This window comes from Cricetulus griseus, chromosome 9 (assembly GCF_003668045.3).
Source record: "Cricetulus griseus strain 17A/GY chromosome 9, alternate assembly CriGri-PICRH-1.0, whole genome shotgun sequence".
NCBI classification, from domain to species: Eukaryota; Metazoa; Chordata; class Mammalia; order Rodentia; family Cricetidae; genus Cricetulus; species Cricetulus griseus.
The window spans coordinates 17,040,797-17,055,101 of NC_048602.1; the positions used below are offsets into that span (position 1 = coordinate 17,040,797).

At 42.2% G+C, this 14,305-nt stretch overlaps 1 protein-coding gene and 1 pseudogene across 3 annotated transcripts in view; one reads left to right on the forward strand and one right to left on the reverse strand.

Annotated features, from left to right (window-relative positions):
- LOC113838967 overlaps nucleotides 1-14,305 on the reverse strand; it is a 321,491-nt pseudogene that overhangs the window by 127,528 nt on the left and 179,658 nt on the right.
- LOC100759667 (zinc finger protein 568) overlaps nucleotides 90-14,305 on the forward strand; it is a 48,123-nt gene continuing 33,907 nt past the window's right edge. Inside the window, exons 1-6 of one of the 3 annotated variants that reach the window (XM_027434067.2) lie at nucleotides 90-356; nucleotides 1,803-1,866; nucleotides 3,977-4,243; nucleotides 5,179-5,237; nucleotides 7,810-7,936; nucleotides 8,193-8,288. In XM_027434067.2, the coding sequence (XP_027289868.1) occupies nucleotides 4,210-4,243; nucleotides 5,179-5,237; nucleotides 7,810-7,936; nucleotides 8,193-8,288 (316 nt within the window). In that variant the 5' untranslated portion in view covers nucleotides 90-356; nucleotides 1,803-1,866; nucleotides 3,977-4,209. The remainder of the gene's footprint in view (nucleotides 357-1,802; nucleotides 1,867-3,976; nucleotides 4,244-5,178; nucleotides 5,238-7,809; nucleotides 7,937-8,192; nucleotides 8,289-14,305) is intronic. The other 2 variants (XM_027434065.2, XM_027434066.2) reach the window with 2 other exon arrangements.

The window sequence follows — 14,305 nt, forward strand, 5'->3', positions numbered from 1 at the left end:
CCGGCCGGAAGTTGGGCGGGCCGCGAGGCCTGCCGGGAGCGCCCGTGCTCGGGGAAACCTAACGGTCGCGCGCCGCTGGCCGCGGGGAGTCTATGGACCCGCCCGGGGCGCGCCTGGGGGTCACGTCTCTGAGCTCGCCTTCCGGGGCTGTCGGGCCGGTGGCGCTGCCGGGACCCCGCCGCGGGAAGCGCGGGAGCCGCCCGACTGGTGGTCGGCTTTGCGGCGGCCGTGGGCTGCCGACCGGGCGCGGGCTCGCCTCGGGGGGCTCGGCGGACCCCGAGTGAGGGCAGGAGCGCGCGCGCGCTCGCCCGGGCCGCCCGGCTCGCGAGTGTGCGGGGTGTGCGAGCAGACGCACGGTGAGAGCCAACGCGAGGGTGACTCCGGGGCTCTCGGGGAGGGGTGTGGTTGTGCGATGTGGCTGCTGTGTGGCCGTGATGTTCCGAGGAGCCTGAGTGGGTCGGGTGTGGTGAGGGCGAGCCAGGGTTGGGTTGGGGGGGTCTGGTGAGGGCGAGCCACGGTTGGGTTGGGATCTGGTGAGGGCGAGCCAGGGTTGGGGTTGGGTCTGGTGAGGGCGAGCCAGGGTTTGGTTTGGGGGTTTGGGGGTCTGGAGAGGGCGAGCCAGGGTTGGGTTGGGGGGTCTGGTGAGGGCGAGCCACGGTTGGGTTGGTGTCTGTGAGGGCGAGCCAGGGTTGGGTTTGGGGTCTGGTGAGGGCGAGCCAGGGTTGGGGTGAGGGGGTGTCTGGTGAGTTGGGGTTGGGGGTCTGGTGAGGGCGAGCCAGGTTGGGGTTGGGTGAGGGGAGCCACGGTTGGGTTGGGTCTGGAGAGGGCGAGCCAGGGTTGGGTTGGGGGTCTGGTGAGAGCGAGCCAGGGTTGGGTTGGGGGGGGGTCTGGAGAGGGCGAGCCAGGGTTGGGTTGGGGTGTGGTGAGGGCGAGCGAGGGTTGGGTCAGGGTGTGGTGAGGGCGAGCCAGGGTAGGGTTGGGGTCTGGTGAGGGCGAGCGAGGGTTAGTTAGCATGGGTGATCGCACCGTGCTCTGGCTCTTTCTTGGCTCACTTGGGTGTGCTGCACATGGCGTAAGGAAGAAAAGAATTCTGTACTTTATTTATTTAAGGATTCCTCTTTTTTCACTGGCCCTTCCCGCCTTGGACTTACCCCACCCCGACACTTGGCTCTCTCTAACTTTTCAGTGTTGCTTTTTATAACTTTCTAAGCTCGTTATTATCTGATGGCTTGTTGTGTTCATTTAATTTTGCAGTGTTGGGGTGAAACCTAGTGCTTCAGTCGTGCCAAGCGGAAAAAAAGCTCTGAGCCTGAAATTAGTTTAATAATGGCTTTAAAGAAATAAAAAAAATAAAATAAAAAGCATCCTTAAGTGCACTAGCAAACATCAGTCGGGATTCATTCTCCAATTCAGGTCCTTAGCAAGTTAAGTTCACTGCTAAGGCTCTGAATTTGGTTGAATCGCAGATCGGTAGGATGAATTCAGATTCTGGGGCTCCGGTTAAAAAGAACTGGTTCTGAAGACATTTTCTTTTCACAGTGGATTACTGGATCATGCGAGGGCTCTAAAAACCTCTGCTTCCGAAAGTGTCCGAATTACATTATCCAAAAAAAAAAAAAAAGTTGAGTGGGTTAGCTTGTAATCCACTAACAGTTTGAAGAGGGGACAGTGTTACTGAAATAACTGTTTGCCACATTGAGACACACCAGTCCTAATTCTGGGCATTGTCTTTTAATGTAAGTATTCTTGTTCTTGTTTTGTCGGGAGTTTTACATTCCAAACCCTTTGTCCTTTTGTTTCAGGTTTCTGGTGACAATAGTATCAACTGAGCCCTTTAACTCATTTATCCAGCTTGACTGTTAATAGGTGAGTTTGATTCTGTTTTATTTGTCATAACTAAAAAAGTTTTTATTGTTTACATTTACCTTTTTTTTTCCCCTCACTGGCTTGGTTTGTGTTCTTGTCTGTGTATATTTTTGACAAAAATATACAAGCTTAAACTTGAGCACCAATCTAGGTAGCCATCTTTTTCTGTTATTCTTGGGAAGTGCCTTATTTTCTCCTCTAAAATTCTCAAGCCGTGTGTGTGTGTGTGTGTGTGTGTGTGTGTGTGTGTGTGTGTGTTGGTGGTACATGCCTATAATCCTAGCATGCACGTTCAGGCTGCCTGAGGCTGATCTAAGGTACAGTGAGAGAGACCTGTCTTTAAAACACTGGGGGGAGGGGATAGCCAGATCAGCCGATGTATATTTTTAAAATTGTGGTAAATACACGATACAGAATTCATTATACTAATATTTAATCATATGATTCATTGACGTAGAGTACGTTTACCTTTTATGTTTTCATCATCACTCCCCCCACACAGCACTGTTTTCATATTAGGAAATAAATTTTGATATTCTTTAAACAGTAATTCTGATTCCTCATTCTTACCAGTCCTCGCAACTGCTATTTTTCCTGTGTCTAAATTTGAGAATTCCAAGTATTTAGAGTAAGAAGACCTGTACCATAGTTGTCCTTTTGTAACTGATTTAATTTAACATAAAGATTTAATTTAACATTCTTCTGGATTAGCAGTGTCAGAATTTTCTCCTAAGCCTGAACAATATTTTGTGTATGAATGCCTATTTTTAACCTCTTCGTGAACCCATGAGCCATCTACCCATCTATTGCTTGGCTGTTGCAATGGCACTGCTATAAACGGAAGGGCACAAAGAGTCTGAGTCCTTGCTTTCAGTTGCTCTGAGTGTTATGCGTGGGAGGAGGATTACTTGTTTTTTTATTAGTTACTTTCTTTAGTTTTGTGATTGCCGTATTTGCAATGGCAGCATATGTTTCATATCTTACTTTTTGATCTCCTATCATTGACAAAATTAGAAGTATATTCCCATTTTCACTGGGAAAACAGTGGGTAGACACTACAATATAAATGATACCGCTTTTTAGAATTTGAGAATTGTGGAATAAAAAGTAAACTGGCTGAGTGGCACACATCTTTAATTCTGATACTCGGGAGGCATAGACAGTATGATCACAAGTTCAAGGCCAGCCTGAACTACATAGTAACTTATAGGCCAGCCTGGGTTACAGAGAAAGACATTGATTGAAAAAACAAAAGTCACCATGTGAAGGATATTAGGAATGGATCTTAAGCATAACACCAAGATTTATTAAAACAATCTTTCCTGCTTTATCATACCGAACAAAGATGCACACTTTTTCCTGTATTTTTCTCTTAGTAAAGGCTCATAGATGGTAAACTATGTATTTTAATAACCATTTCATTTATTTACATCTAGTACCTTGTGACAGGTTATAATTTTTATTTCAAATGAAAAGCCTTGGAATTCTAAATTGCAGTGCTCTTTTTACCTAAATTACCAAGGCAATTCAGATAGAGAACGGTAATAGCTGGATTTTTAATGCAACTCGCCTTACTCCAGCATGGGGTTTTTCTGACTAAGTATTTTTCAGAAGACTTCGTTACACACATGTCACAGTGTGCATGTGGGGGTCAGAGGACAACTTTTAGAGTCAATTCTCCCTTTTTAATGGGCTCCAGGGGTAGAATTCAGGTCATCAGGCTCAAGCAAGTAAGTCTTGTTACCCAGTGATACATCCTGCCAGCCCCAAGTTGTCTGGTTCAGCACTGTATCTGTCTCTCCCTGAGGCTACACTTTTGTACTCACAGGTGTTTGAGCATCACTTCCTTTCTAGACTCTTGGTGTCTCTCTGTTGAGCACTTCCTTTAGCCTGAGGTACCAGAGTCTGGCTTTCAGCTAGTATCTCTAGTCAGTGGGTGGCAAACAAGGAAATAAGTGTTTTGGTCAGCATTAGTTATCTCTTGGTTTGTATCAGGTTGTCTGAAAATGTAATCTACTGGAAAATATTGACCACTGGGGGCTGTCTCTGAAGCTGGTTATGACAAAGAGCCTGTGAGAATGCATGAGGCAAATTTGATCTCTGGTCTAAGTTTACAGGTCCTACCTCCCCCACACTAAGACACATCTGTGGTGTGAGTATGAAGCCTGAGAACAGGTGTCTGCCATGGGAGGAGACCTTCTGACCTGAGATCTGCACCAGAAGCTCGAGAGCCCTGGGCAGGAGTGGATTCTGCATCTGTAGACCATCTTGACCAGTCCTTCCCAGAGCCGGCAAGACCCAAATGACATCTCAACCTTGAAATACCAGTGATAGCAGTGTGACATGGAGCCGTTGACCCAGATGATTCGGGGAAGAGGTGAGATTGGCAGAAAAGAACAGTGTGGGTTCCTTGGGAGAGCTGTGTTTTCAGCTTGGAAAACTGGATGCTCCTATCGTTCATGCCAGTATTACTGATTATACAAGATAGACATAATTTATTTTGCTAATTTGACATTTTTTAAATTTTTATATTTATTTAGTGTGTTTGTATCTATGCATGTGCTTGCGTGAAGGCCAGAGGACAACTTGCAGGTATTGGTTCTCTCCTAGGGATGGAATTCAGGTTGTCAGGCTTGAGGCAGGTACCTTTACCTGCTGAGCCATCTTACTGGCTCATCCTTTGTTAGAGAACATATTTTAGTATACTTTAAAAGTGGTGTTATAAGCCGGGCGGTGGTGGTACACGCCTTCCCAGCACTTGGGAGGCAGAGGCAGGTGGGTCTCCTTGAGTTCGAGACCAGCCTGGTCTACAAGAGCTAGTTCCAGCACAGCCTCCAAAGCCACAGAGAAACCCTGTCTTGACAAACAAAAACAAACAAACAAAATAGGCATTTCCCATTTCATTCCTTCTTATCCCTGTTCCTCTCAGCAACAGCCACTTGAACATTTTAATCTGGGTATTCATTGCCATTTTTCTGAATAACATCTATATAGTGCTAATTTTTGATTTATTAAATTTTTACATTTTCTATAATTCACATCAGGACTTTTCTATTAAAGAAATACTGTATGCTATGTAGCCAGTAGGGTTATTAGACAATTTATTTAACCTCCTCAAAATTTCATGAGACTGCATGTGTAAGTTTAGTTCTCCGCATACATTTCGGAGTCTCTGGAGATTGATGTGGTACTTAACTTTTCTCATGGTGTGGAGGATCAAGTTTCTGAAGGATATTAGAACATCTGCTCGTGAAGTTTTCCACATTCCTGTGCCTGAACCTCTGAGCAAATCTGTTTTGCTTCTTTCCTCAGCTTGGTGTTCCCAGGACTCTGCACTTTGCCAGGAGGAAGAGGACATGACCAGACCTTTTGTACGTTCTAAACATAATTTTTCCCTGCATTGTGTTGCAGTGCAACTGTTTTGGGTTATTATAATCTAGCGCTAAGCTGGGAAAAATGAAATGAATGAAAGTAAGTGAAGAAAAATACAGATTAAAAACATAAAAGCCAGGGGAAAGGAAGTACAGCTGTGAAAAAATAAGTACTGCAGAGAAGTTAAATATTATCTAGAGAGTCAAAGCAAACACATAAAATCCATTCCACAAATTGTAGTTTCTGTGGAAGAAAACCTTATCTTTGAGACAGGGTCTCTCACTAACCCTGGAGCACTCCAATTCAACTAGTCTGCCTGGCTAGCAAGCCCCAAGGAGTCTTTCATCCCAGTTCTGGGATTACTGGTATAGCTCTACCTGGATTTATACATGGGTTCTGGGGATCCAAACTAGGTTCCTCATGCTTGCTATCTGAGCCATCTTCATAGTCCCTAGTACTTCAATTTTTTTTTTTTAAGTTCTATATAAATAGGTTCTAAGAGACAGACAGCTCAGTGGATAAAGCAGCTGCTATGCAAACTTGAGGACCAATGTTCAGATTCCAAAGCTAGGCAGGCATGGTTGCCACCCATATGGGAACAGAGACAAGGCATCCCAGGAGCAAGTTGGCAAGCTAGACTAGCTGAAATCAATGAGTTCTGCATTTAGCTAGAGAACCTGCCTAAATAAAGTGGAGAGCAATTGAGGAGACACCAGATGTCACCTTTGGCCTCTATATGCATATACATATATGTATGCCCACATATATATGCTCACATATACATACACCACACACACACACACCCTCACCCTCATCCCTAATCAAAGTTCCTAATACTCCATTGTGTGTATATACCACATAGCATCTAATAGACATTTGAGTCATTTCCATATTTGCTTTAGAGATAAGGCCTCGCTATGTAGCCCAGGCGGGACTCAACCTGCCAGCTGAGATTGAGACAGGTGCCACCAGGCTTGTCTCCTTTGACATTTGACTGCTATGCATAACCCTGCTAAGAATTTTAGAGCACAGGTTTTCTTTTTTCTAATTTAATTTTTTATTTAATTTTTACAAATAATAATTTCACATGTCAATCCCTTCTCCCTCTCCCCCTCCCCAATCCCCCACCATCCCCTTCCCCCCTCCACTCCCCATAGAGGGTAGAGCCCTCCACAGGGCTCCCCAAATTCCACAACATCATCCTGGGCCAGGCCTAGGCCCTCCCCCATGTGTCCCGGGTGAGAGCATCCCTTCACGTGGGATGGGCTTTCAAAGTCCCTTTTTTTTTTTTTCATTCATTTATTTAGCTCATAAATAAAGTCATGTACAATTATGATACACAATGCAGTATGTTCACAATGGCATGGCTAAATTAAACCAATTAACATGTTATATCACACATATTCATCATTTTTGTTTTGAGAACACTTGAAGTATACTATCTCACAACTTTTAAAATATAGCGTATTGTTATCAACCATATTTATCATGCTCTCAGTAGATCTCAAGACATCACAAGTCCATGCCTCTTGTCCAGCTGCAGTTTTATATCCTTAAACCAGTCGTTTCCCCATTGTTAAAAGACCCACATTGAAGCCTAATAGCCACAATTCTGCTCTCTGTTCCCATAAGTTCATCATTTCTAGGTTACACATAAAATTGAAATTGTATGACATTTGTCTTCCAGTTGGAGCACAGGTTTTTACATGAGCAGATTTTTGGTTTTCTCATATTTGTGTCTAGGAATTGAATCTATTTTAAACTTTTTAGGGATCATTCCTTTATTATTCAAAATACCTGGATCATTTTATATTCCCCTTGCAGTTCATGAGGGGTGTGGTTTCTCTTTATCCTCATTAACACCTGCCATTTGTTCTTTTGATACAGCTGTCCTGCTGTATGTGAAGTGTGTCCCATTGTGATTCTGATTTGCATATACTTAATGCTAGGCAATACTCAATATATAATAGCATGGCTTTTGGCCATTTGTGTGTCTTTTCAAAGCCATACCTATTTAGAGTCATTGCCCACTTTTATGTTGCTTTACCTTTTTTTTTTTTTTTTTAAAGGGGCTTTGAGACAGAATCTCTATTATGTAGCTCTGGCTGTCCTGGGACTTGATATGTAGACCAGTAGGAATTTTAAAATTTACCTTTTCAGATATTAGTGCCTTTGCTTCCTGCCTGCCTCTTTCGCTTGCCCTTTACTCTGCCTTGTTTCCTTTCTCACTAAATGGAAGACCTAACTGCCTGTCAGGTCTTAGCGGCTTACTCATGACTCATGTCCATAGGTTTCATCCATCACAGTAAAAAGTCAGTGATCACCGCTGTCAGCTAATAAACAAGGATGAATGAGTGCTTGCTGCCTCAATGATTCCCAAACTCTTACAGCGTATTTTCACTATGATGTATTAGCCCTGTCTTTATACTGTGAAATTTGGTAAACATAAGACTTCAAAAACAATTTTTAACAAGCTTTGACCCCTAGTGACTAGCTCAATGAATGCTACATATTTTGATCGAAGGTCCTAATTTTAATGACTTCAGATTAATTGGGATTGTGTTTTTATAGAAAACAGTGACATTCAAGGATGTGGCTGTGGACCTCACCCAGGAGGAATGGCAGCAAATGAAGCCTGCCCAGAGGAATTTGTACCGAGATGTGATGCTAGAGACCTACAGCAACCTAGTAACAGTAGGTAAGGGGAGCTTTCTTGTTACCTTAGAATTCCTCATTCCCGAAGTGTGTGGGGACAGTAGTTTGCTGATGAGCTTCGTCTTCCCTCATGATTACATGTGCTCCAGCCTTGAAGGTAGATACTCATAAATTATGTCACTGTGCAAGTTCCTTGAGTCTCCTCATTCCTAAGTTCTCAAGACCCCAGGACCCAGCCCTAGATCTATACGCTTGTCTTCAGCATTAACATGCGAGTTCTTTCCTGTTTCCTGTAATAGGTTGTCAAGCCACCAAACCAGATGTCATCTTCAAGTTGGAGCAAGAAGAGGAGCCATGGGTGCTGGAGGAAGAAATGTTTTGGAGACACTCTCCAGGTAAATACGTGAGAAGTGGCTCTGAGTGAGAAAGCCACGTGACAGTTGTTCAGCGAGGGGTTGCTTCCGTTTCACATTTCCCAAGACTGCTTTAAAGGCCCTAGTCTTCTACATGACAAATGCTATGTGTGACATTTGTCATTTAGAAGACTAAAAGCTAGATTGTGTGACATTTCTAGGAATGACTCCCTGTTGGAGTTGGGTTCTTTTTGTAAATTTTTGGGGGCAGTGATATCAGGATGCCACATCTGGTGTTTACAACGAACCTTTTTGATTATTGTACCTTTATATGATCTTTACCCCTCCCTCACGTTCATAGTTTATTTCCTTACACATTCATTCAGATTTTGTGGAGTGTGGTATTTTAAAATCCCCTTTATTTTACACTTAGGTTTCCTGTAGTTTTTGGCTTCGCTACACTTGGAGAAGCTTCAGCCTTGTGTTTTAGTCACACTTACTAGTCACACTTTCAGTTGTGCTTGACAACCCTCACAAGTCCCATGGTTTAGAAGCTTAAGTTCCTGGCTTAGGAATACTAGGTGTCCTCTTCCTCTTCATATCTTCCCTTTAATATTTTGGAAACAGAGCATTTGCCTACTTGGTTAAAAAAATGCAAACCATTCAAAAGATACATTTAAAAAGTGTCCTTTTATCCTTCTCACTTTGTCCTTTCTTTCTGCAGTTGCATTCACTTTTTTTTTTTCAGAACTCTCTTATTTTGCCATATGTATTTTAGATTTAACTGTCTATTTGGAGAAAACCATATTGAATTTTTCTTAGGACTGTGCTGAACATATGAATTAATTTCAGCAGTTTGTCAAGCTCTTATTTTGTTTTGTTTCTATCTAAATTTTCTTTTATAGATCTTGTATATTGTTTGTTAAGTTTACCCAAGTATTAGACAAGAAAGAAAAATAATTCTTTAAGAATTGAAAGGGGGAGTGGAGTAATGGCTCAGTGGTTAAGAGTACTGATTGCTCTACCAGAGGACCAGGGTTCAATCCTCAGCACCCACATGACAGCTAACAACTATCTGTAACTCTATCTGACACACCCACACAGACATACATGCAGGCAAAAATAGCAATGCACATAAAATAAAGATAAATAAATTATTTTAAAAAAATTGAAAAGGGATGCTGGGTGGTGGTGACATACACCTTTAATCCCAGCGCTGCAGAGACTGATGGATCTGAATTCGAGGCTAGCCTGGTCTACAGAGCGAGTTCTAGGACAGCCAGGGCTACATACAGAAATTCTGCTTCAAACAAACAAACAAATTGAAGGGGGTAGGGCCATGGGCCATCAGTTAAGAGCAGTTGCTGCTCTTCCAGAGAACTTTGAGTTTAGTTCTCAGCACCCTCGTGGCTGTTTGTACCTCTAGTTCCAGGGGATCTAATGCCTTCTGGCCTCTATGGGGAATGCATACACGTGGTACACTTACATACATACAGGCAAAACATAAGTAAATAAATGGAATGAAATAAAAATAAAGAAAATATTTGAAAGAATTGAAAACCACTTGAATTTACAGATATGGTATCCCTGGGAAACACTAGAACCAAATGAATAAGTATGCCAAGTTGTCAGAGAATTCAGTGAGGTGCGAGGGATGTCAGTAGCTTTCATGAGTATTTCACAACTAAGGGGATATAAATGAAGGATGGTTGTTAGAATAATAGCAGTAAAGATAAAATACTGTTTGGGGCATGGACATGTAACAGTGTACGAAAAAAATCTACATCCATGAAACTTACAGTTTAGTGGGTTTTTGTGTGTTTGTTTTGTTTGGATGGGTTTTTTGGTTTCTTGGTTTTAAGGCTGGATCTCTAGAGAACCCCATGCTGTCCTTGAAGTTCTGATCCTTCTGCCTCTCTCATTCAAGTGCTGTGTTTATGTGGTGCTGGAGATCAAATCCAGGGCTTTGTGCTTGCTGGACAAACACTCTACAACTGAACCACATCCCCAACCCATAATTTATTTTATATGTAAGAAAGTATCTTTGGGCACTAGAAAAATGACTCAGCAGTTAACAGCACTTGTTCTCTTGAAGAGGACCTGGGTTTGGTTCCAGCACCCACAGTAGGTGGCTCACAACCACTGTAACTCCAGCCCCAGGGCTTCTGAAACCCTTTTCTAGTTTCTTGGGTACCTACATGCACTCCAATGCAGATTTAAAAAAATTAAAATATAAAGAAAATACTTTTCTAAATCATTACATTCGACAAGATTGGCTGTATCTAAAATTCTCAATTTTTTGTTTTGTTTTTCAAGACAGGGTTTCTCTGTGTAGCTTTAGAGCCTATCCTGGTATTCGCTCTGTAGTCCAGAATGGCCTCCAACTCGCAGAGATCCACCTGCCTCTGCCTCCTGAGTGCTGGGACTAAAGGTGTGCACCATCACCGCCCAGCTGCTTTTCCCAAAGGTTTATTGTGGGTAGTTTCTGTGAACTTTAGGCAACTCTGTGTTATTTTCCACTTTTAAATATTGTTGGGAAAAAAGCCTGGTTGCTTCTCCTCATAAATTACTTGATCTGTTTGTCCATATGAGTAAATCAGGGTTTGGGGGCTGTTTTTTGCATTTTCTTTAAAGCTTTAGGATTGTTGCCAGCTATGATCAGTATTTCCTTTTGGCTTGTGAGTCTTTCCTTCCTTTGCCAGAGTTACAAAACACATGTCTCTCTGTTGCGGGACTCTCTTCCCTATATATCTCATCCAAAAGTAGAAATAAGTCCTGGCCCCTGGGCTTCTCTTCCAACCCATTTTCTGTTCTTTCCTTATATCCTGGAGTTAAAGTTTCATTGAAGATGTATTGACTGTTCTGTTCTTTGTATTTGTAGGGTAGAGGGGAGACTGGTGCTATATTGATCCCATACACCACCTTTTTGGAAGTAGCTTTCTTTGCTCTTATATTCTGATTTTTCTTTAGTTCCTACGCACTGTTTATTTCTTCTTGTTTTATAAAATGCTTTTTGCATAACTCCTTTTCTTAACTCCCCCTGGACTGTTGGGGGCCAGGCCAATTCAAAACTTTTCCAGTGGCCCTGTTGAAAGCACAAAGAGAGCATTAGTTTCTGTGTCCTTGCTTATGTGCACACTTGACAAGAGCTGGGGCTGGGACCAGGAAGGACCTCAAGGGAGTCAAGGTTTCTGTTCCTGGGAACAGAGACTTCCCTGTGAAGGCCTGTGGTTTTCAATCCCAAGGCCACTTTGTGCCTGGTCTGTGACACACTTGAAACATCCTGTGTTGCCTTGTACAGCATTACTTGACTAGCTTCCTGCAGACTTCTTCCCGTTGTATGATAGCTTTCTGCTGGCTTTGTCCCATCTCCCCTGCACACAGTATATAAGATGCTCTGCTGCTTAATGAGCTTGCTGGCATGAGCCATCAGCTTATGCAGTCCTCCTGACCCCAACTTTTTGACTTTATATTCTCATCCCCTTGACACCTCTAAGTTCAGGCTTAAAGCAGGTCTAAGTTTCAAGTCACTCATAGCTGATAGCTTTCCAGAGGTGTGGAAAACCATAGGATGAGTTGATGGCACCTGCTGTTAGAAAATCATAAAGGCTCTTGATCACTTTATATTTTTTTATTGGAAATATGGCTTATTCATTAAGCATATATAAAAATAAATTATAACTAGATAGTTGACATTCTCTTCATATTTACTAAGTTTTGGATTGGAATTTAGTTTGGACTACCTAGTCTTCAAATGCTTTCATAATTACTACTTTATGAAAACTAATAGGCTTTTGATATATAGAATGGACAGACTTAACAGGGTTCTGTGATAATTCATGTAGGCAAAATAATAAGAACTTATGGTTTTGTGTCTCTTGATCTAGTGGCGCTGTTGTTTTCCTTCCATATAGTTTATTTTTGTTTCGGTATGTGTGTATGTATGTGTTTGTGCATGTGAGTGTGGAGGACAGAGGACAGTGCCATCCACTTCCTTTAGACAGAGCCTCTCGTTGGTCTAGAACTCACCAGTAAGGCCAAATTGGTTGGTCATTGAGCTAAGATCCTCCTGTTTCCATGTGTGTGTGTTGGGGATCGAACTTGGGTCCTCCTGCTTGCAAGGCAGGCACTTTACCAACTGAGCTATCTCCTCAGCCCAATTTCTTTGTGTTTCAATATGCATTTTTAGTTTTCTCCAAAGTAATAATGCACTTGATATAAGATAATTAATAGAAATACAAATCTTTCCAGGTGGTGGTGACACAGTTCCTTAATCCCTGCCTTGGGAGACAGAGGCAGGCAGATCTCTTGAGTTTGAGGCCAGCCTAATCTACAGAGCAAGTTCCTGGATAGCCAGAGCTACACAGAGAAACCCTGTCTCAGGAAAACAAAAAAAGACAGACAAATCTTATAGTGGTATCCTATTCTAACCTTATCTTTCCCCTCTTTTATCTTTATCTTATCTTTTCCCTTTTTAGGGAAATTATTAAAAAAAAAATAAGGTAATGCTGATTTTTGTGCTTTTTCCGGTACTAGACTGTACTGGTTAGATCAGAACCCAGAAGCTTTGTCCAGTGTCCCAGATACTAGTATCTGTAAGTCTTTTATTTTAAATTTTCTCGTGTCCTACCTGGAGGCACAAGCTTTAGACACTAAGCAATAAAAAGGGTTGGAGGTCTCATAAGTTAGTATATAAATGTTCATATGATTCCTGCTTTTTTTGTTAACGTGAATCCTGTATCTGCTTGCTTCTTAATCTAGAGTCTCTTTGGTTCACTTTCTCTAGAGACCCAGCCATTTTCTTGTATAGATTGTTGTTAAGTGGTAGTGTAGTCAAGACCAGTTATAGCAAAGAATATGTACTAGCTGCTATTTTAAGAAATCTGTATGAGGATATTAAATGGCTCACAGGATTTGGAGAGGACTAAAGAGACTATGCTTTATAAATTTCTAGGAGTAAGTCACGAAGGTGTGTCTATAGGATTGAGGGAGTGCTTCCTCAAAAATGATCAAGTAATTGTGGTTGAACTGAAGAAGTGCTTTCCAACTGTGAGTGCTTGCTCTCTCTGTTTTACTCTCCTAAGGAAAAAAAATGTACGTCTCCTCATTTAGTTCTGAATCTAATGTTCATATGTGCGTGTGGCAGTTCTGCAAATCACATGTGAACCCTGTATGCAGTTGAGTTTAGGAAGGGCGGTTTGAACTGCCTCATCCTTTGTAAGATGGAAAAGCATCTTGTGGTTGGAAGAGATGTACTTAAGCAGCTCTGTATTGTCTGTCTCGGGGGTCTAATTGCTTCCTAGTCAGATTTCAAAATCCCTTGTTTTAGTGCCAGTTTTAGCCTGTCTTTTTCATCATCATCATCATCATCATCATCATCATCATCATCATCAAACAACTTAGACTTTTGAATTCATTGGGGGCAAATACCAAAGAGCATGGTTACTGAATCATAGGTAAAAGTGTTATCTAATTTTTTTGCCTAGCGAGATGGCCCAGAGGGTTAAGGCACTTGCCTGCCAAGCCTGACAACCTGGGTCCGATCCTGGGATCCACCTTGTGGAAGTAAAAAACTGACTCCTGCAAATTGTCCTCCACACCTGACCCCCCCTCAAATAAACAAGTAAATAAAATGTAGTGAAAATTTATTTAAGAATATATTTAATAGTGACAGATATTTCCAGATTATCTTTAAAGTGGATCTAGCATCTTGCATTCCCAGCAGCAGAGTCTGAGAGTCCCTGTTGTACATCCGTGTCAGCCTCTCAAGGTGTCCGTGTGAGATTCAGTTCCTGTACTAGCTGCTTAGTGGCATCTCTTTGATGTTTTAATTTTCAGGAACCTCCCTAATGGCATACAGTGTTGAACATGGGTGCATATGTTTAGCGACTGCGTCTTTTTTTTTTCTTTAAGTTTATTTTATTTTATTTTGCATTTTAACCACAGTTCTTCCTCCCACCTCTCCTCCCATTCCTCCTCATCTTCCCCCTCTGCCCATCCCATCCACTCCTCCCACAACGTAAGGGCTCCTATGAGGGAGGTGTCTGCAAAGCCTGGCC